The sequence below is a fragment of the Chelon labrosus genome (genome assembly GCF_963514085.1).
Source record: "Chelon labrosus genome assembly, chromosome: 9".
Lineage (NCBI taxonomy): Eukaryota > Metazoa > Chordata > Actinopteri > Mugiliformes > Mugilidae > Chelon > Chelon labrosus.
Window position 1 is genome coordinate 23,751,552 of NC_140359.1, and position 24,119 is coordinate 23,775,670.

The 24,119-nt window shown below is 42.4% G+C and overlaps 1 protein-coding gene across 1 annotated transcript in view; it reads right to left on the minus strand.

Annotated features, from left to right (window-relative positions):
- Positions 1–4,391: 4,391 nt before the first annotated feature.
- antxr2a (ANTXR cell adhesion molecule 2a) overlaps positions 4,392–24,119 on the minus strand; it is a 75,907-nt gene continuing 56,179 nt past the window's right edge. The window contains exon 17 of the mRNA XM_084551397.1: positions 4,392–7,091. Coding sequence (XP_084407523.1) covers positions 7,053–7,091 — 39 coding nt within the window. The 3' untranslated portion in view covers positions 4,392–7,052. The remainder of the gene's footprint in view (positions 7,092–24,119) is intronic.

Genomic DNA, 24,119 nt, shown 5'->3' on the forward strand with positions numbered 1-24,119 from the left:
AAAACATTTGTATGGCTCGTCTTCAGTTTCAGTTGCCATTGGCGCAAGTGAAGCAGGAAGTAGAAACATAAATTAGCCCGACGGTGGTGGTTTTTACAGAGTGAGCCTAACGATGCACAAGTATAAATGGCTAGCACCGGTGTCGGCTACATGCGTAGGTTACGGTGTCTAGTCCCACAGTACTTTAAATGTACCTTTGGTGTCTTGCATCTGGGTCCCCCCTCCCCCCCTTGCTGCTACACTTAACAATTTGTACACAAGAACTGTCGATTTAAAGTTTTACAGTGTGTTACGTAGCATTAGCTGTACACATGTAGTATAGCACATGGTTGATTTGTGCAAAAAGCTCTGCAGAACCTTTTAGAAAGTTTATATATATCAATTTTTATGTCTCCTGCATCATTATGGGTTCCACATCTGTGGATCTTTTGAAATTACTATAGCACATATATACATATATACCTTACAGGCTTTAAAATTCACTGAACAGAGAGCTCACAGAAAAGAGCATCAAGATAATGCTCTGAAATCCCAAACTGTCAAGCTCTCCTAATCCCCCCCACCTGCATTTTCCATGGCCGTCACCAGACAGCAGCCCTCCACGTCGCCTGAGAAGGGGATTTATTTGTAATGCTCTCAGAAATACAATGCATAAAAATCGAGTGTCGACTCAAACATGCTGTTCTTAGGGCGGGCGGGCTTGCCCTCCGGATCCCACGCGGCCCGGGCTTGGGGCTTTGAGTGGTTCGTGGCTGTCCGGCGCCCCTGCACTTGATCTCAAAGTTACCCAAATTTCAGAGACAACTGTGTAAATCGGGATAACCTGGGAAGCCAGACAGGCTTTAGGGGGTGGGGGCAACAGCTGCTTAAGTCCGTACACTGGCTGCCAGAGAAACTTTATCAGGGGAAGTGGAGGTTGAAATTTTATGGCAGCTAAGCCCCCCTCCATCAAATTGCGAAAACAGAACCTTGTGGCACAGCTCAGGATGGATTTAGGAGTTTACGCTGCGTTTTCTTGGCTCCGAGTGTTAATGTAAAAATAGAAGAATGCAAAGACCTGCGGATAATGCCGTCCTCATGCGCCACTTTTATTCCAAGCAGGATGTTACGTTGTATTATTTATTTTTTTGGTCGTCCCAAATAAAATGGTGCATTCTTTTCCTTTCTAAAATAAAAACAACAGATAGCCGCGGTGAATTTCGCCAGCGTCATCTTTGAAATCTTCGAAAATCTTTCTAGATCATGTGTGTAAGTTTTGTTTCATATTAGTCAATTTCCTTCCACCCTAAAATAAAAAAGTATTTGCAGCGTCTAAGCTTCTTTAAATACTTGACATCTTTTGCGTAATTCGGCTGCTTCATTCTCCTCTCAGACGCCTTTTCGTCTCCAAACCACTTTGTTTGCTCTAGCGCGGCAGTATGTCCCTTTTGCACTGAGCCCATTTACATACCGCATGATGTATAAGCTCGAGCGGCAGCATGGTATACGAACAGACTCCAGTGTGAGGCAGTGGCAAGTAAACAAACAAGTGCTATTCTCTTGTTAAAATTAAAAAACTGTGAGAATGTGTGAGGAGATAAACCGAGCATCTTGGTGGCTTCTTTTAATTTATGTGTTTCATTGTTTGTTTTTGAAGCTACAGTTTAACTTTATTTATTTTTATTTATGTATTTTTTTAGCATTTTAGAGATATAGAAGTTATAAAACATCCTCCTCTATCACATACTCAGTCACGAGTCTTTAGCCCTGCTGGTAGTTTCAAGGTGGTATTCAATTGTCTCTACCATGTGGAGGAATTCAGATGTGTTTGTGAAGTGGTCTTTATCTTTTGACAGACTCAGTCCCACGTCTTTGTGTTTCGTCTTGTCTGACAAACACAACCAGAAATGATTATTAAAAAAAGAGAAGCAAATTTCTCCCCAATATTCATTCACACGAATAAATTTACAGAGTTTGAGAAAGTAATATTTCAAAAAGGATGCTAAAATGCGGATTGTAGTTGGGATACAATGATTGTGTTCAGCCAGTAAATCCACATTTTTTAAATTCAAACATGTACTTTTTAAATATAAACGAATTAATCTTTGATTATGAAACAATTATATTTTTATATATAGTAGATTTCTATAGTTTTTATCTTTATGCCGAACCAGAGAGCTGCTAAACTGTATTTTGCAATAAAAACTATTTATTCTTCTCATTCTGATTCAGTTGTCCCATGTGCAGTGTGAGACCAAAGGTCAACCGTCAGCGTCGCCAGCAGCACATGGACAAACCTGAGGAGGGTGGGAGTTGTTGTCGTGCACCAGACTCCAGTCTAAAAGTGTCAGCTTTTGCAGGATGAATACTAAACTCAGATTAGCACAGAGTGGTTTCGGCAGCACGCCGTGTTTAAAACAACACAGCCTGTGGCGGCTGCTGCTGCTGCTGCCGTTGATCTAAGAACAACAGCAAACAGAGCAGATAAGCTCTTTTTTTTTTTTCGTTTTCAGTAAAGCTGTTTGTACAACTCTAATTTTAAAACATTTAACAAAAACGTGATTCTTAATGTCTTGGTGTTCTGAAAGCTGAACTGGTCAGTGGTGGAGTCATTCTCTGGGTGGAAAGTTATAACTGGAATCAGCACTTAAAGCTAAACCAATACTGGGTTTATAAGGTGTTTGTTTAAAAAAATCAAATATATTGAGGAAACCACTGTAATGAGGACTTTGGTGGACTGGGCGAGAAACTAGTATTTTTAATTTTTTTTTTCTTATTGTTGTTCTAATCTACTAGAAACTACTGGTATAAGGGTAGAAGTCCATGATAATTTCCCAGAAGCTTTGTCCCTCGACTGCTTTATATCATCCTTTTGTGTGGAATCTTTTAAGTTTAATCCTTAAACAAGATTGAGTCCAAGTTGATATTATTTTGGATATATATTTTTATTCGATTTACCACTTGTATGCAGTAAAACACTGTTGTTTTTTGCAAGCATTACAATTTTGAACTTGTGATTTTTTTTTAATCTTAAACACTCATGAAGACATTTATGTAGTTATACTCTCTACCTCTGTTTTCTGAGGTAAATTAATGTCTTTACAAGTTCTCACAAAGTTGATGATCAGCACTGGGTACATTTCTCTGTATTTCACAGCACGAGTTTGTGGCGACTTTGCGACGTCGGTGCATCACTTGCAATGCGTTTTATGTCAACTTGCAAGTTTGCTGATTCCAGAGCTGAAGACAATGGACACACGGTGAACAAAAAAAGCTTTCAATGGTCCAGATAAAAAGAAAGGTTGCATCCAGAGGAGTTTAGTGAACTGGACAAGAAACTAGTGTTTTTTTCCTTATTGTTGTTTTAATCTACCAGAAAATATTGGTATAAGAAGGGTAGAAGTCCATCATAATTCCCCAGAAGCTTTGTCCCTCGACTGCTTTATATCATCCTCTTGTGTGGCATCTTTTAAGTTTAATCCTTAAAGCGCAACAAGATTGAGTCCAGTGATATCATTTTGGATAGACATGGTTTATTCGATTTGCCACTTGTATGAAGTAAAACACTTATTTTTTTTTTGCAAGGATTACAATTTTGAACTTGTTTATGTTTTTGATTATAAATAAAGGATTATCTTATATATATTAGAAATATAAGCACAATGATGTAAAATGTTAAGTTCTGGTGCAGTGCCTGGCCACGTGTGAAATGCACATGGTACTTACTTGAACATCCATTTTTATGCTACTTACTGCTTCTACTAACACACATTTAACGCCATTGGTTACTTTACAGATAATGTTTTTCTTACCAAAGGCCCATAAAATGTTAGACATTGTTGTAGAGTAACTATCTTCAATCAACCAACTAACCTCTTCAGCTATATCGTTGCCCTTCTGCTTTTAAACACCTGTAGTTCTGTATTTTAAAATACAACTATGGGCTTTGATGACAAAGGATGATTTCATTGCCACTTTTAAAGAAACGGCATCAACTTGAATTTGCTGAACGAGATGAAAGGAAGAATGTCCACCATGGGCACAGGGTTAATGCCGTCTAGACACACAAACACACACACACACACCTCAGCTGGCATCTTGTCACAGCATGCAAATGTGGACAAAGCAGAAGGTGTATGAGTGCATATTTTTATTAAATGCAAGACCTCATTTTTGGGGCGTTGAACACCTTGGAGGGTTTTTGTGTACTCGTGTTTGTGTGTGCGGTGCCTCCGGTGACTGACTTCACAGGGGAAAGGCTGCACACTGTCCACTAGCCCTGTCCACACACACACACACACACACACACACACACTGTATAATCACGTTCCCTGTCGGGCCCTATAAATCTGCAAGGGCCCAATTAAAGATCGCCTTTAGCATGTCCACCCCTACCAGCGCACACAAACACACACATGTGCTGGAAAAAGAGAGGGAGGGGGAAAAAATAAATAAATAAAAACACTGTTCGCTTTTTCGTTAAATATATACTGTATTTGACACAACAGATTGTAAAACAAGAAAGAGAAATGTTCGGACTGAAAAAAAAAAACAGTGTAAAACGGTACATTGGTTGCAAGTCACACACACAAGTACAGCCTCTGGACGTCAAGGTGCCTCGTGAATATAAAACAACAGATGATACAACAAAGATAATAAATGATAAATTACAATTTTTGCACATCAAATGAGCGGATAGCAAGGAGTAGTGCATGCAAGTGAAAAAATAATAATAAAAATGGTAGAAATGCTGATAAAAACAAGATATTCTCTAAACCAAAGTTGTATTTAACCTTAAAAAAAGATTCAACTTTTAAGTGCGTTAAAAAAATATCAAAAATTTCACCATATTTTATTTATTTATTTTTTTCCAATTCGGGATTTCAATGACAATATAAAAAACTTTAACAAGTGCAGAAATAAAAAAATACTCATTTTCATCAAAAAAAGATCAATTTACAAAAAGTAAAAAAATAAACAAACAAAAAAAAAAAAGCGTAGAAATATAACCATAGCATAATTAATGAGAGGGCCCAGCAGGGATTTGTGACATGCTACTAGCAGGGCGAGTTGCGTTGTGACCGCCATGTGAATATCTCATTAGTTCGGGTTAATAACATTCCTGTGCCATTGGTTGTAACATTAAAAAAAAAAAGATCTAAGTGCTAAAAATTCCTCGTCCACCGTGCGTCCAGAAGAAGCCCAGTGAGCCCGTTAAATGTCAGCCCGCACAATTATGCAAGAGGCTAAAAGTATTTAAGTCGGATATAAATACCAGTGCACTCCGAGGACTTGATTTGGAATTGTGTACGTCCCTGCAGTTGGGACGGAGACGAAACAAAGGAATAATTAGAGCCGCGTGTCGCTCGCCGCCTGTCTTGCGCCCGCCGAATGTGATCCGCTCGCCCAGTCCCCCTCAAACTTGATGGTTGTTGAACTTATTTTTAGTGTCATTTGATAAGCTTCCCTGCTTGCACAGAGACATCCCACTGACCCAGCCACTGGTCATTGTCTATACTGCTTCCCGTCAAAGCCGGCACGCTTTGTCAGGTTTCGACTCGAATATCCATTTTACATCTGAAGTACGGTATCCGAAGTGACTGGATCATTCGAGCCTTTTTCTTCAGCTGCTGCCCCCTTTCCTCCCCCACAGTGTTTGCGCTCACACTAACATCATTTGGGATTGGCGTCATGACAGCGTGCTTGAGAAATCCGTAATATATATAAATATATATCCCATGCTTTTTGGGTTGAGGGAGTTGGGGTGGATGGGGAAGGGGAGGGGGGGGAGCATAATTTCTGGAAATGAACAATACTTATCCGTCCGTCGCATCCGCTGCTTTGGGTTTACGTTTTGGTCATGGTGCACCGTCATCGTGGCGCTGTGCCCTCTTTTTTTTTCCGCGAATAACGCGGTAATAGGTCATTCAATGTCAAAAGGCATAAAAAGGAGACAGGCAAGTCTTCACAGGCTGCTGCTTGCTGTTGCCTTTAATTATTTTAATTAAACTTTGATATTCCGCCGCCGAGAGAACTAGTGAGTTGTGACGCAGATGGGGAGCCCTCAGAGAATTGAGACGGAGCGCCGAGGCAGCTGTATCTATATCTTAAGACTCATGATGGGCCTGTTTATGGGCTGTGATGGGCTACGTCTTCCTGAGCGGAGAGCAGACTGCGCCGAAAACAGGGGCAAAAAAAAAAAAAAAACGCCAAGCGCCATGCCATGTCAAGGTCTTAAAGGCATCAATCCCTCAAACCTAGCTGGATCATCTTGGTCAGGAGGCTGTCCTGCGGTCGAATAACGCTCTATTAATTTCCTTGTCCTGCGTGCATAATGAAAGGAAGGTGTCTTCTTAAAAAAAAAAAAAAAACAGAACTAAAGGGCAAAGTCTTGGTGCTGTCCAATACCTTGGGGCATCCTGTCTACAATTTGTCATGCGTGTGCACTTCTCAGTGTTAAAATGACAAGATAAGCCAGTCAAAGGGCAGCCGCCAGGCATCCAGCACTGCCGAAGTTGGAGAGGAGTCGTGATGAGACATTGCCAAAAGGCAAAGGACTTCTGCACTTGTGAGGCCCACTGGGATTATTCCGACTTCTATGCCAAAGGCAAACAGCCCCATTCTCCATGTTATTTTTTTTTTATTTTTTTTTTTTAGATAGCTTCCGTCTGTGTCCATGAAATTAGGTTTTTCACAGAAGGCACAATATGGTCAGAATATGTTAAGCCTTTGGTGCACATGAAAAGCTAACCAAGTCTGAGTGCTGAGCTCTGAGGCGCCCCGTGCTCCTGCGTTGACTCTTTTTTATATATATATTTATACATATAAAAAATTTGGTTTAAAAAAAAAAAAAAAAAGGTTGGAAATAACTTAATGCGTTAGAGTAGTAACACTTCACCCTGTGTGCTTGAAAGGTCTAAGGGCAAAGAACCAGAAAGGAAACGCGGTGAACGGATAGTGGTTTTAGCAAAAGGAGTACGCAAAAACAAAACAAAAAAAACCCTGAAATTCTTCTGTCCTCCACGGCGATCAGCGCGTTGCTCTTCACACAGTAGTTCCTCTCTTCTACTCTTCTACTGATGCTGTATACGGTTGAAATTCATGCACCGGCCCTAAAAAAACAAAAAAAAAACAAAAAAAAAAAACAGAGAGAAGATTAAAACTTTTAGAATAAAATCAAGCCACTCTTTAACATTAAACTGCACTTTTCTCATAAACAAAACTGTTTTTCATTTGCTAATACTTCTATTTAAAGTAATTTTTTCCTATATACTAAACTACATGAAATTCTTACTGACCATGATTTAATATGTGGGTATTTGATTGACAGTACGTGTACATAAAAATAACAATAATACAAAGAGTAGCGCAATTTTGTAACACAAACCAAAGGAGATAATATTCATATTACACACAAAGCATAGAAAGAAATAACAATGGTTATTGATAAATCAGTGGTATTGAGGACAAATGATGTAAAAAGGAATTGCATGAGCCTGCATCTGTGCCCTTTTTGGAAACCTCCAAAATAAAAGCAATTTCAGTTCAGTCTTCCTTTATGCATAGTTAAACCCAGTTCATGAATGTGTGTGTGTGTGTGTGTGTGTGTGTGTGTGTTGGTAGCTAGAGACGTTCCTTTCAGCAGCAGCCTGTTCACCAACAGTAGACCGACTCGCACCAAGAGGGAGCTCTCGCACAGCGAATCCCCAGCAGCCAGTCGGCCTCCAACCTCACACACACACACACACACACACACACACACATCTCCCTCTGCCTCAGCCTCCTCTCCGTTCTCTCTGTCTGCTCACTGTGACCTGACTCCGGCGTCACAAAAGGTGCTTGATTGTGTTTTATTCACCGGAGAATTTGTGTATCCATCCATCCATTGACTTGCACCGAAATCAGGTTTTTATCTGAGAACTGTGCGCTACTAAAGAACAACAGAGGGGTGAGTTCACCCGAATCACAAGACAAAAAAATAAACACTACCCCTCTCATGTGCCAGACTCACTCTAATCTGTTCTTACCGTGACAATTTCTTGGCACGTAAGGTGTTCCAGAATTTTTTTTTCGAGCGATTTGGTTTTTCATTGCAATTTGGCTGAAATGACCGGTCAATATGCAGCGCAAACATCCCGTGAGAGCTGCACAGACCGAGGCAAAAACTCCAAAACTATAGCAGGATCCCAGACTATGAGACGACACTGAGAACCTCTGAGCTACCATGCAACTTTAAAGGATTAAAGCCAGAGGGTTGACACATGCGAACTACAGTGCAGATGCAAAACTCAATTTCGACCTGGTGTTTCACGAGTCCGCCTGTACATAACTTCAAACGGAGGCGTCTTCCCTTTGTGAAAATATATTTAAATATTAGCGAGAGGACAGGAGGCAGGAGAGGAATCTGATCACTGACAAACTGCACGTGCGGTAACGTAAGAGAGTGAACAGGAAAATTCTTTACGTACAATCATTTTGTTGCAATCATTCAACAGGATTTCCCACATTAACCTTTGCTTATTAGAATACAAAATGTGACTGCATCACTGTCTCTGGATTTCCAAACCGATCAGTTGTTAATGTGCAGGCCTGATCTCATAAATTTGCGCGTTCTTAAACAGAACAAACAAAAAACTGATTTATGAATTTGTATTTTCAGGGTGAAACATAAACATTGCGTCTTCGGCTGTTATTAAGATCTGGATTCCTGCAGAACTACATTAATCTCTGATATGGGGACATATTTGAGCTCCACATCTGCTTCCTTCTCATTCCCAGGGAAATAAAAGCACATTCTTTTGCACACAAGCCTCACACAGTCCAGGTGGATGCTTCCCATCTCCGTATTCTGGACAGAAATGACCAGGACAATGGCTCCTGAGCTGCCTCGTGAACGCGTAGCTCAGTAGCCAGTTCCTTTTGCTGCGGGAGCTCTTACAGTATCTGCTCTACAGTCTGGCTCGGGAGCAGAAGTGTGCATGGGCCGACTGTGACAAGGGCTTTAGACAAGCTGGAGAATCTTCCATTTCTCATTATTTGGCAAGGCTGGTGGGTGTTTGGTGGAGGGGTGGGGACTTCGCTCCATCTCTGCATGGTAAGCCCCACGACGTGTACCCTCTGCAACTAATCTCACACAGTCAACAAATAAGGCACATCAGATGCTGTTTTGGCCGCGGCCATCAGAGCAGCTAAGTTCAGTGGATTTTGCGGGGTTTTACGGCGCGGGGGCTCGGTGAGGGAAGGAGTGCTCGCTGCAATAGCAGAATGGCAGGCGAAGCAGGGGGATCTGGTGCGAGGGCGAAGCAGGTGCAGCACAATACGGTCAAACCCATTCCAGCTCCCCTGTTCCCGGATGAACGGGGCCTGACTTGGCAGGGAGCGCCGACTTGTAACTGGGCCATGTTGGAGAGATGGAGGCCCACCTGTGCCACCCGGAGCGGCAGAACAATAGTCTGAATATGTCAGCATGGAATGTCAGTGAAATCTCATCAGACGGACAGGAGCGTGACTGCAGATAGACGGGTGAATGAGTCAGGTTGAGGGATGGAGAGGTGAAGAGACAAGAGGAGGGGGTGGGCCGTGGGGTTTGAGACTGTGATTAATAAGGGTCATTACAGACACCCCAATGATTTTCTATGGAAATAAATTGAAATATATCGAATCACAGTATCGGATTTAATTGATCCCAAAAGCAGGCAGAGTCCTCGTAGCGTAGTTTAACAGTTAGGTGATCACATGATGATGTGAGGGAGACAAAGTGGCATAACCTTATGAACGACCAGTTATTAAAGCTAACGCTCTGCTTTCTCATGAATTCACCGCTTCTCTTTCTATACTTCCAGTTGCACTACCTTTAGCAGAACTCAAAATGTTAGCGAGCTAAAAGACGACCACAAATGAAAGGATTCTTGCAAGGAATGGTGGTATCTGCCACTAAAATGAACTTCCCAAGTCCACGGAACACTTTATTATCTGATCCACCTACACTGAAGTTGAGTTAGCGAGGCCTCGCAGCATGTTGACAGATCTGCAGAGGTCCGCACTTGCCCAGTCCTCAGACAACATGTTTGTCACTTGGACTGTTGGCTTGTAAACTCGAGGCAGAGCTCAAGAAGTGAATTAGTGTGTGTGCGTGTGTGTGTGTGTGTGTGTGTGATTTTTGCCTCTCGCAGTGTTCACACCCTGAGCAGCTCGAGTCCCACTTAGCTGCAACTCTCTGCAGAGCTCTGCTGCACAATTGTGAGATTCAGGAAACTGATAGTGAACTAAACACGGAAACGTATACAGTTTTTTTTTGTTTTTTTTTTTTAAATCAAACACAAGCTACGACAAAACTGCAAATCACAATGCCAAGAGTTTTTCTATCTGACAGTTTCTAAGAACACACACATGGAATCTACTGAGGAATAGCTTTGTTTCCATTAGTCAGTGAGTAATACATACACTCTGTTTGTACTATCTAACCACAGATTAGCAGCCACATGCATGTGTAACGTCGCAGGTCCTGTAACAAGATAAACCAAAAATACCAGTGCTACTAATGGTCACCTACGAGTCACCGCACAATCTTTAGCAGGTTGTATGTTTTCTCATAGATAACAATGCTGACATCTTTTCAGGTTGGTTCTGGCTTGAGAGTGGAACTGGGGAACAGTTTGCTTGAGTTAACGGATGCTGGAGGGTTGTGTATGTAAACTCATAATTTCCAAAATGAACCTTTTTAGTGAGAGGGCACAGCTAAAGGTTGGAACTGCGCACTTCCTTCGACATAGACAAGAAAAGTCACACTTTCTACTAACATATTCATTCATTCATTCATTCTTCTTCTGCAGCCGCTTGGCCTGTGAAGGGTCGCGGGGGGGCTGGAGCCTATCCAAACTGTCATTGGACGAGAGGCGGGGTACACCCTGGACAGGTCTCCAGTCTATCACAGGGCTAACACAGAGAGACAGACAACCGTTCACACTCACACCTACGGCCAATTTAGAATCACCAATGAACCTAACGAGCATGTCTTTGGACGGTGGGAGGAAGCCTGAGAGAACCCACGCAGACACAAGGAGAACATGCAATCTCCACACAGAAAGGCCCCACTTGGCCCGTGGATTCGAATTCTTACTGTGAGGCATCAGTGCTACCAACTTGAAAAATCTGCACACTTACATGACCTGTGGGTCATTTTGTCGGCTGGTACGATTCAAAGTCGCACTCCTCAAATATAGATTTTCTATTTTCCACCGATTGTCTCTTGTGTCGGCTGCTCGGAACAAGTTTGAAATGAGTCTCCACCACTTTTTGCGGGGGCGGGGGGGAACACTATAATAGGAAATAAGCACAGCTGAAAGAGTAATCCTAATATTTGTATTGGCTTGGTGTATTAATTGATTGTATAGTTTGTCACTTTTACAATATGAAAGACAAAAAAAATATGCACGAAAGAAAGAATCCGTTTAGGTTACAGAACGAATCTCCCATCTGGACTGTAGTGTGAAAACACTTGCAAGCATGAGAGTTGTAATCCAGTTGCAAGATGCTTATTTTGCAGTGATAAGCTACAGGCTTTGAAAGATTTTATTACCAGAACAGAGACTTTTTTCCACATTAGAGCTTTGCAGCCTATACAGTAGCGTAGTTAATCTAGGGATTACTTAATCCAACAGCAACAGGGCGACTGCAACACTCATCACTCATTATTCCAACAATTCTCGTTTGTTGTTAATGAGCTGAACAGCGAATTCATACTCACAGTGAAGTACGGATATACAGCTGTACATGTCCCACTATTTACTGCAGTATCCACATGCACAGTATATTCTGCTGCTGCTACACAAATGGGAAGAAATCGTTTTTGCTCTCTGTTGTTTTTCAGATAACAGAATGATTGCTTAATGTTCCCAGTCAGTAAATATGTCCAGAGACAACCCAGTCTCCTGCGGGACATTTCATTTTAGTTATTTGTGTCTGTTTTTAAGCACATCTTGAATTAGTTTGATTTTCAACTTTATCCAAAACTAGTAAAACTACCCTATGAGGAGCTCTCTTATCCTGTCCTGGCCCCTATCTTCTCCTTTGGCCTGTTTTATTATGCCAGCAACATGATGGTTACCAGGGTGTAAGTGTCGAAAACCCATTTCTTGTTCTTGCCATTCACATGACTTTCCAGGATTTGGCTAATTTCCTGAAGGCATTGGGCGATGGTTGCTTTCCTTGTGGACTTTTCATGCTTCCTGAGGGATTCCAAGGTACACATTATTCTCAACATCGGCTATGTTGCCTTCTGGTAGTTCAATCTTCAGTTCTGACAACCATCCCCCTCCTTCTCACTATCTGCCCACACTCATCAGATCCGAATGACAACCCAATCTCATTGCTTCAGGTCCTGGTGGAGTGGGTCATGGGTTCAGGCCTCTGAAGGACAGCAGTGGGACAGAACAGTGGGACAGTTTTGCTCTTGATGGTGACTTGCGCGACTGGTTTGAAGTCAGCCTCTAGGATTGTTTTCCACAGCTCCATTGGGTTCTTGACGAAGACTCTTAGAGTACTGTTGAGGCTTCAAGTATTCCAGGATCAATGTGTGCGAGGCAGTGAGTTGTACGCTTTCCGGTAGTCAAACCAGGCAGGGTACAGATTGGTCTGTCTGGTTTTACAGTCTCTGCTCTAACTACCAGCAGCTTGTGCTTTACTTTTTCAGTGTTCCTAGTGTCTCACATGAGCTTCTGTATTGTGCAAAGGCACATTATTGGCCCATAGGTGAATGGAGCCACTCCCTTTTGGGGATCATATCAGGTTCAGGACTGCCTGGCCTTTGGTTAGCCATTCGGGGTGGGTCAAGCCCTTAGCAGCTGGTTCAGGGAGAAGCTAACTGCATAGCTTTTTTTTTAGCCAGTGGGTGTGGATCATGTCAAGGTCTGGTGCTGTCCGACTCTTCATACCTGATACCTTTTCATGGATGTATGCCATTATGGTGGTCCCTGGTCCCTGTTGAAAGAGGTTTCTGTAGTCTGCTCTCAGGTCCTCTAGCCACTGAGCATTGTTGTTAGGGGATGCCACCTCTTCTCTTATGTCTTTCCAGTATTGTTCAGCCTCCAGCCTTGGGGGGTTTGCTCTCGTATAATTACTGTGCCACTGAGAGTACACTTTGGGTGGCTCGGTACAGAGAACATCCTGTTTGTTCTTCTTGAATCGACTTCTCTGTCGTACCTTTTCAGGCACGTAGCCAGGGCTGCGAGTCTTTGCTTGGCAGTCTCCGAGCCATCACGTGTCGACAGCTTGTTGTACTTCTTTATTTAACCCTTCCCTCATGCTTGAGCTTGCCTCCAACCTCTTTCTCGAGGATACTGCTCCTTATGGCTGGTTTTCATCCTCTAGTCAAACAGTGCTGGTCTCAGGGATGACCATAGTAGGGATTGTTTGTAATGCTACATTCACATATTCTTGTAGACTCTCAGAAGGTATTTTGATTCATCTTGGTAACCGGCCATGGAGGTTCCAGGTGTCCAACTTCTTTATGATCTTTAATCCGCTTGTAAAGTCTTATTATTTGTGCTTGGTACACAATCTCCGAGGGTGGAAGGGTGCCATTTCTGAATGTTGGAACAATGAGCTCACAGTTGTGTCTAGAAGATGGGTTTTGAAGTTTCCGTAACTTCCACTTCCTCTGCATATAACCCCAGCACACACTGGGGTTACACATGTAGTAGCCTCCCAACAGTTCCCTAGTCTCAGCTCTTGTCCATGAATGCCTAATTCTTGTGCCACTTGGGCTCACTTCTCATCAGGTTGTCCTAGGGATCTTAAATAGTCGGGATAACCCTGCACTCAGTTACCCAGTCTGGGTGAGTGTCAGGATCTTATTCTGTAGAGAGTCTTTAGACACAATGACTGGTGCTATATAAATAAAATGGAATTGAACCGAAAAGCTTGAATCCACTTTGTGCTGAGTTTCATTAACAATGAACTTGTTTCAACTCGATTTTAGTGTTGGAGAATTGTGAGTGCAAAACTTGAGAATAAAAAAAGACTGTGTTGCCCTAAAAATTCAAACCATATGTTGTTTAAAGATAAACTGCTGAGTAGCATGATTAAACATCCCTTTGGAAAAGCATGTTCTGTGAAGAAAATATAACTCAACCCCATCAGGTTTCAGTTTTTCTTTAATTATTAGAGAGAATTTCAACTTGTGATCCAACAGCACAATTTGACGCAGAACACAATCATTCATCCAGGACTATACTGAATTTATGATGCTTTCGGGGTTGTAGCTTCGGTTTAAATTGTCAGTGGAATAACCCTTTTGACACTGTGCGCTAGTATTTAATCAAATCCACAGTAGTCCAGTCTGACAGAGGCCGTGAACTTCAGTAAGTTTTAAAAGAAACAACTCCATACAGCATCATCCTCCACTTCAAGTCCTTGCCTATGGAGCCTCAGCCGCAAGACATGTGTTCTGTTTTACTCGGCGTCCTCTGCCACATATTGAACAAATTAAAAGTTCAAGTTGGAGGGAGAAGCACAGCTGCACGGGGACAGAGGAGAGAGCCAGAGTGTGAGCAATCCTCCCTCCACGAGGCTGTTGGCTCTCTTCTCGCGGCCCCTTCGTCCATGCACACGCACACATGCGTACGCACAGACACACGCACACAGACACACACACTGCCCACACAGGGCTGCCATCTGGCCTGCTGGGAAATCAGAGCCACCTGAGACTCGGCCAAATACAAGATGCTCGCTGACAACTCGTGCATTTCTACTGATTGTAAAGAGATGAATAAAGATTATACAAGCACACAAGGTACAGCAGAGGGGAAAAGAAGTTATGATTTTTTTCCCCCCAGTTCTAAAACAGTTTCCAACTAAAAGTTAAGCTTCTGCACTATTACCAAATGACACACAAACATTAAAACCATATATAAAGATATTTATGTGCTTCTATATTAGCCCCAACTCTTCTGCCTTAAGTCTCTGTAGTTGGATTTGGATGCAGGCTGCAGGAAGTTGCTCTAATTCAACCACAACAGCATTAGTGAGGTCCAACACTGATGGTGGGTGATAAAGTTGCGTTCCTTTTCATCCCAAAGGTGTTGGATAAAGTTCAGTGGAGAACAGTGGAGTTCTTCCATAACAGACACTGAAAAATATGTGCACGGAGGAGTGTCGCGTTGAAAGTTTGGTGAGTTCTGTGAAAATCTGCTCCAGATTAAAAGTGCATAGAGCTCTGCGCATACTAAGATTCTTAACAACTTTTGCACCATCATCACTTGTGCGTTTTTCAACAATGGCAATAGTAAATACATTTTATACAAACATGTTTCTAGATGGTAATTCAAGACAATACCTGCACCTCATTTAGTTTATGTAAGTACAGATAGCACAATTATTGGGGGATTAGACTCTCAAATACAGTGTCCACTCTTTGACTGACCCAGTATCTAATGCCAACTTTACAGCAGTTTAAATTGTTTTAACGGATATATTTAGTTGGTTTAATGCCTCAAAATGATTTAAAGTTTGGTTTATATGGGTCTAGTGTAGTGTTCCTAGTAAAGTTGCAGCTGCAGAGTTGCCTTCATGCTATTCCCAGGTCTGCGTAATATTTACTATATCATAGAGTATACTCATATGACTGTATGTTGATTGATACAAACATAGCACAAACCCCTATAGCGCATTCACACTATGAGCTAGGGTGAGAATGGGTAAATCAGGTGCATATGCTTGGTTCATGAGTCACCGAGTCAGTGGAGTGACAAAAATAACTAAAGTTTAACTTTAATGTTGTGTGTGTAGGACGTCAAATTGTTGTCTCCCACTGCTGGTGTGAACGCACTGTGCCTCGTTTTTCTGGTGTGTCCTTAACCGTTGGCGCTGATTGGACCCCTTGTCACCGAGTTTTCCATTGGTTCAGAATACAGAATAAGTGGCAGGACGAGTCATTGACAGGGATCTATCCGATTTGCTGTTCAGCTTAGACAACCGGTGCACAAAAAATAAAAAAGTGATGTCCGTAAACAAAACGCCAAAGCTCAAAGGGCACGCAGAAGGCTTTTCTCACTCTGCATCTTAATCCAATCTGAACATGCAAATACACAAATATTTTCACGTCTTGATCATCTGGATGAATAAACACAAGACCAACTGATCAGCAAGATTCAGAAGAGGTCGGCCTAGCTTCCTAGCCTCCCAACTAATAGTATCACTCCTGGTTCCCTTTATTTCATTTCACAAATGTCCTTGATGTCAGTGAATGCACCACGCGAGAGACAGTCTTCTTATATCCGGCTCTCACTCGGCAATCTCACAGCTCCACCATAACTTCTGACAGTGTTTATGCCGTTGGCGTAGGCCTCGGCCGACAGTAGCCCGTGTTCAAGCTTCAGTTACCATGCAGAAAAGCCTCTGTAGCTTCCTTTGTGTGAGACCCTACAATATGTACTCAGGTATTCATTGTTGCTAAGCATTACTTTCTACTGTGTTTAGTGACGTCACCGGCTACTAGTCGACTCGATTTTCATTGCATAGGCATAAATTCATATTGGGCAACTGTGTTGATGTTGCTCTTTGATGTTAGTTTGGTGTGTCCCTAACTTTAAACACTAAGCGTATAGCAGTGACAAACATTTACTTGTGATCCGCCCTTCCTTCTCAAACATAGAGCTTCGCTCTGAATAAAGTGGCGGATGACGAGTATCGGGCTTTGATGGATACTTCACTGACCCAGGGAGCAGAGAGTGAGTGAGCGACAGCTTGCAGTAAAAAGTTACGCTAGCAGGCAGCAGCATATGGTCTGCAGACTGTCAGAGCATCACTGGCTCCCATTTCTTGCAGACAGAAGAATATTTTACCAGTAAAGAGAAATTGAGCTGAAGGCAAAGAAAAAGGTCCAGTTCTTTGGGTTTGGATCATTCTTTTTTTTAGGATTTCTGCATTTTTTAAGCTTCTGCTGCCTTTTAAAAGCTGTGTTGATTTACTTCAACGCTCTTGTCTGTGTTGGTTTGGTTGTGACTGTGTGATAAGACAGCTGAAACAGTATTATGCTGTGCTATACTTGGTTTTCCAGCAAAAACAGCTGCCGATCATTGGACATTCCTGTGCATCTGAATAAAGACACTTCTTGTGCCTGCGTGTCTTGATTCAATAGAACGTTCTAGCATTAGTATCTTGCATATAAAAAACAATAGGCAACTATAGGCCTCTCTGCCTACAAAGCCATTTAGCTGCACTTGCTCCTACTAAAAAATAACAACTACACTGTGTTAAATGTAATGGTTTAAATTATGTTAAGCCTCCGGAAGCTAGTAAACCTGTTGGTCCTCAGGTGTGTTTTGTCTACCTGTATACTCATGCAGCTTCTCATTATGCACAATGACACCAGCTGAAAGTAAATCATGAAACAGTCTGACTGTGTATCATCTGCCCATTGTTGCAGGGATAAGTGGTATCTCCTGATCCCTGAACATGGAAGCTGCAGTACTGTAGGTGCAGCTGTTTCCTGCCTGGGCCTCCTGCTTGTTTCCACCTCCTCCTCCCCTCAAACCCCCCCCCCACCCCCCACCCCCCTCCACCCTCACTGGTTTTGTCAGAGTAAGTGCACATCATTGGCAGCTAAAAGCTCTGGGCACCGTCCCTCTGGTTGTTCCAGAGAAATGCCAATCGTTTTGGCGTCAACGGGGCCCTCACAGACGGCGCATGAAGGCACAGATGGCACTAATGGACGAGCAGAATCCAACCGAGGGACCGGGACAGAGCCACACCGGAGCGGCGTCCAAATAACTGTAGTGTGAATGTACTGTATGGCCAACGCTCTGCTCTAGCGGGGCCAGTGCCACGGCAATGCAGCATAAAGAATTTAAAATGATAAAATAATCATAAGAGAGAGAGAGAGAGAGAGAGACCGTGGGAGGATCATGGTGGAGCGGTGCCAGGAGGATCAGACAGAGGAGAAATTGTTCTTGGGCTGATATGTGCTGAAGTGATTTAGACGGGCCTCGTCCAAGTCAACCCACTCCAGTCAGACAACTGGATTTACAGCTAATGGACTGACTGACACACTCCAGTTTACAGACCTGGTTCAACGGTACTTTTATGCAACGCGTAAACCAGCCCATAGCTCATTTTATGACCTGCGAGGCGACAGACTTGCATTTCGACATTTCGTTTTTGTTGCCGAGATCTTTCGCTCCATTTCCACGTGATGCCCACATGCTGCAGATATTAACATTTGTCGTGTAATGCATTCACAAAAAATAAAAAAACAACAACTAAAAAAAAAAAAAAAAAACACTCCTGTATCCACCAGTCGCTGTTTTAGCTAGTAGTGCTAAACAGATGCTTGTGGGAAGAACTACTCACAGTTTTTCAGTGGCGCTAAGAGGCCGCTGAAAACCTGTTCGGAGCGCCATGTTCTTTTGATAAAAGTTTAGAGGATTCCAAACGGTCATGATACTTTATGTTTGAGCCTTTTTCAGCCATCTGTGTGGTTTCTAAAAATGCACGCAGCATTTAAACTTGAGTATAAAAGCAGATAGGTGGGCAGAGTGCAACAGAAAAACTACAGCATGGCATTTTAAAACTACCAAAACACCACTGAATAGATAAAAGAAATGCAGGCTGCAACAGAAAATGTATTCAATCTGCAATATCGCAGTGCTAACCCTAACCCTAACCCTTCAACCATTAAGGTGACCCAATAAAGGCATTAAGTTGATGTACTTTCAGGCAAAAACATGCAATATGCAGCTGCATCCAAATTCATCTAAAAAACAAACAAAACAAAGAAGGCAGTCATGCAGCTGGTCCGTGTCCTGAAAGCTCAGATCTGCGGTACAAAACGTGAAAAGATGTAACATGTGCAACACTTCTAAAACAGGGACGCCAAACACAAAACCGAAAATAAAGAGCGGGCCATTTGCAAATTTTGTCTTCCGGGTGCCGCAGCGTATCAGCGTCCACAGGGAGCCAGCGGGCTCATCTGTACTTTTAAATTATGCGTCATTGCCACAACTGTCCTCCCGGAAAGGCCAGCAGAGACGCCACAAACTCTCAGAACTGCACTGGAAACATAAGCTCACATCACGTCTCGGGGCCGCGGCCTTATCAGCGAGCATCTTTTACGGCTTAAATTAAGTATGCGGAATATTTGCCTGTGCAGATTTGCTGTGCTTAAACCTCCCCGTTGCTTAAACTTTGGGGTTTTTAGATATAAAGGAAGCCAATGATGATTTTAGCGTTTTGCTCGGCAAACCAACAATATGACTGGATGTCAATGGATACATTACACATTTTTGAATTTCAGAAAGCAATGGAAAAAAAGGTTTAAAAGTCAGCTGTGCAGGGATTTTGTGCAACAATCTGTATGATGGTGCAGTTTGAGACTTGAACATACCCATGCAACATAATTTGTCTTTTCTTAGTGTTGCAAGATTTATCAATTCATAAATCGTTTCTGAAAGTTCTAGTGTTTAGCGGCACTGAAATATCGGCCTCATCACTAATGGAATTATAACAATTTATGAGATGTCAAGGAGGCATGTCTTTAGACTTGATTATTATAGGGGGTTCTTTTCTTGTATTTGAACATTCAACAACACAATTCAGCTTTTGCTGGGACCAAACAAGCGTATACATACTAATAAAATCAATGTGACTGAAAATTTTAAATTAAACGACACCAAAATTGATCAGTGCATCGTTTAGTGACGAGAAATTATAGGGTTATAGGGATACAGCAGCGATAGTAATGCATAGAAGTGTACAAAACTATAAATAAGTACTAGTAAGTATTATGTAGGCTAAATACTCTATGATAAGTAAAAAATAATAGTATAGATCCTGACAGCAGCAGGAAGCAAGGACATGAGGTATCTCTCCACACGGGATGGAGCAGCCTGGTCCGATGCATGAGGTGGAAATTGTTCTTCATGAAGGATGATGACTTCATCATCCTCCTGTCTCCCACCACCTCCACTAGGTCGGTCCCTGGATATCTTAACAGTTTCTTTCCTTATAAATATGCTAAATATCCATTCTGGCTAAACTTTGCTGCCTTAAATTAATCTGTCAATATTTTAAAAACACACACGATTCAATCTTCCCAAACCTATGAGTAAACAAACGTCTTAAGATGATTCATTTCCAGCAATAAGCTTTACTTCGGTGCCAGTTGTGTATTTTTTAATTAATTTTTTTTGTAAGGGAGCAGACATACTGTATTTTACGATTTTAAAGATCTCATTTTTGGAATGAAGCTCCTTGATTGGCCTCGATTTTTGGAGCACGTCCCTTTGGTGTGTGTAACTGCATGTGTGTGTTAGTGCTCCTGTTCCCTGCACGGTTCCCACTCCCCCCACCCCTCCACCAGCGGCATGCTGCATGGGGTCACATGCGATCTGTTCCGAGCGGAGATGCAGGCCATGCGACAGGGAGGGCCAGTAATTGGGAGTGAGCTGTCAAGACAGGGCGGTGTGTTTGCGGATGTGTGTGTTGTGCACGTGCCAGGGCAGCTCCCCTCCTACAGGGTGGCACATATTAAAGTCCCTGATGAGACTAATGCAGGAAGAAATGGTTTTGGCATCGCGCCCGTTTGGGAAGTGGCTGCTTTGGGTCAACTCCGGCCTGAAATGTCTCTGCATCGTGTGGAAATAAGAAGGGAAACTTGATTTGTGCGTTGTATAGAATTCTGTATAGATCTTATGTTCCACTGGATTTGAATTGAAATGAATATTTAGGGTTTTTCCAAAGCAATTAAAAAAAAATAAAAAAAAAATAAAAAAGGCTCCCAAGATCTAAAAGAATCTCGGTCTAAATTTTACGTATCATTACTGGATCATTGATCCCTCGGATGCAATTAGCGGCAGAAAGATCACAGCCCCCCGTTTCTCTTTTAAGAGTTAATCAACAAATTAAAAGACGCAGATTTGCATCTAACGGTGTGCCAGCGTGAACTGCCAAAAAAACAACAAAAACAAAACATGCAACACTCTCCCTGCAGTTTTACACGATTACCTACGACTGCTACAAAGGTAAAGACAGAAAGCATCAATGGGAAATGGTGCGCAATCACAGACACAAAGGGTTTAATTGTGCTGCGGGCTGATGAATTAGTCATTATTAGTTTCTCCGACAATTCTCGGTTTATTTATTCTTCGCCCGCGCGCGAACATCTGTAGCCGCCTTGTTAGTGTTCGTGCGACAGACACAAAAGCGACTTCTACCACACTCATTTTAATCAATGAATCATTCGGGGGGGTATTTATGATTTTCTTCCTTTGTCTCCTAATAATTACAGCGGCACCTGCTTCGTCTCGTTCTTCAACACAAATGCTGTGAAGTAAAACGTTGTTCACAGTCGCGCGGTTCTGCCGAGCTTCTGGCATCGCAGTGTGAGAAATATCTGTGAAAGATATCGGCTTACGACTGTCTAGTTTGAAATGTACACTTAAAAACTACTAAAAACGTACTTTTGTTATTTTTCGTCGTCTGTTTTAACTTTAAATCTACGTGGCCGTGCTGCATACTCCAAAGGTGTTTTGCTTGTTTAGCAAAGTTCACGGCTGATTTATGCCCAAAGCTTCCGGGTGCATAACTCACAACCTAAATTTGTCTGCATGTTCAAAGTAAAATCTGACTTTGCAGCAAAAAAAAAAAAATAAATAAAAACTCCAGCTTTAAATCTGAGAAAAGATGTTATTTACAAGGCTGTAAACTAACAGGGTGGAAATACGAGCGAAGCGGCGGCGGCCTGCTGCGGCGGGTGGAAAGGCTTGGTGATAAAGCATCTTGTTAGCTCTACTGAGGAAAATATGCTTATCAAGCCGCATGTTAATACAGGCAGTAAATAATGTGATCATCGGCCAGTGATGCTGGAAATATAACAGCGTGAAGGAGCCTGAAGCTATGCTGACTACAGGGAGGTGTTGTGTGTCTGTTTTTTTTTTTTTTTTTTTTTTTTTTCTGAACATGGGCTACAAACTGTGAGAAGTGGGTTAATGTGACCTGAGCACAGAAGACAAGAGCAACAACGCACACACTGGGGCTTTTTACCAAACCACGAGCGCACACATAAACAGCTCCCAAAACCTCACGCAGCTTAGTGGCGACAGGATAAATGAATAAAAATAGATGTAACGTGATAAAAATAAATGTATGATATTCTCTGGTGAAAAAAATTCAAGCTTTAGGTAGAAGAGATTAAATGTGAGCAACAATGAATAAACAGAAAATTGGGCTGGACAAATTCTTGAACTGAAACCTCGTGTCGTGTGACACATTTTTTTGGAAACAAAGCATCTTAGAACTGGGCAGAAAAGTAAATGCTATGGCTTATCATCTGTTTGCATACCATACAAAGTGATATGCTCCCCAAATAATTAATAATATTAAGTTAAAACAAGTAACAGAAATAGTTTGGTCTCATATTTGTAAACTAAGCGTATTCGACTATCAGTCTGATCATGGTGCGTGTAATTTTGTAGATATGTGCCATAATTTAAGAGAAAAAAAAAATGTTGGTCGCCAACTTTATCTGGCTGCAGTCAGAAAACGAGGAGGCCAAATCAGCAAAATAAAATGACAACAAAAATAATTAGAATAATACGTAAAATAACAAATTTTCCTGTCTTCTTCTGTCACCAGTAAGTCTCTTGGACTCATTGTTCCCGTCTTCTCGCTCCCTTACGGAGCCTTTCTCACGTCGGGCCGACTGCAGCCGAGTCATCTCAGTATCTTTGGGGTGAGAGCAGACCCGTGACGTAGAGCTGATCCAAAAAAAATCTAATATACCACGTCTGTACTCCTTGTGAAGAATTGCTGTGAGCTTCTTGTGTGTTTTTGCAAGGTTAGGGACTCCTCATTTTTAAAATCCCATTCAGTTGCCGTCCTGTATGACTGGAGAAACTGTCACACACCTCTGCATTTTCTTTAGAACATGCACAACGTCATCTTTGCAGAATTTTTGCAGATTTTTTTTGGTTTTCGCGCTTTTTTTTGAAACACAGAAACTAGTGCCAATGCACGAAGGCATTCATATAAAATAAACTCATCTTATCTTATTATATTTATGATTTCACCTAGTTTCTGAGTTTGGCCCAACACATTCTATGATAATGTCCCACCAAAGTCCTCAATTTCCCTCTGCCTCATTCTCCATGCTTGAGGTAAACCCGTGTTCAATTGTGCACAATGTAAAATCCGTAAGAGTATCATAAAAAAAGACAAAAAGTGCCACATTCTTAAAAGCGGTTTTTGCGTGCGCTGCAATCAACTCAGTCCAGATAAAAACAACTCTTATCTGCTTAATTCTCATGTCTGTCTGTGATCGCTGCTATTGGTCACGATTTTCTTTTAAAACGACTGCGAACTTGAGTCAACTCTGGTTGACCTGGGAGTCGGGGGGTGGGAGTCTTGATTCGCGGTATGATGAATCGTCGCACAGCACGCTAAAACCTTCCCCGAGGCTTAGCAGTGAAATTAGCAAGTTTGGCAGGCCGGCGCTGCCTTCTCATGCAGTCTCAGAGTGCCGTTTGCAAGAGGAGGGCGGGCACTGCCTCCTTGTCTCAATGGAGACAGATCTTGGGCGGACTGTTTGTTTGGGGAAGGGGTGTGAACAGCACACAAGTCCATCAAATCAATTAGAGTCTTATGCAGAGACGGCCTGGCTTGGCCTGGGCTAAAGGAGCTTGGCCCGATCTTTTGTGAGGGGTTATGTGAGTCAGAGTGTTGCCACAGCCAACAGTCATGACTTGTGTACTCACAACACCAGTACGGGTGGAGAGAGGAGGGGTGAAAAGCTTGCATATGGCCAGAGCCAGTGTGTCACATTTGGGCTAGAGTTCACATTGGGCTCAGATGCTCACACCAATAAACTCGCGAGGATTGTCGAGTTGCAGCGCCGCAGTCATGTTAGAGATTTACCAGCTTAGGAGCAGCGGGTAGGAAACTGTGCCACATGTACGCCGACATCCACCAGTCAAGTCCAACTGCATGCTTTTATCTCAAACTTAACTAGTGCTGCACACAGCTTGCGTGTGTGCAGATGTGCGTTTCAGTACAGCAGTAACCATGTGGATGTGTAGCTTTAATGCAGGTGACTCCTTTTGCGCTGCTTGTGTGGTTATAAAGTTGCTGTGGGATGAGCTGCACCTCAT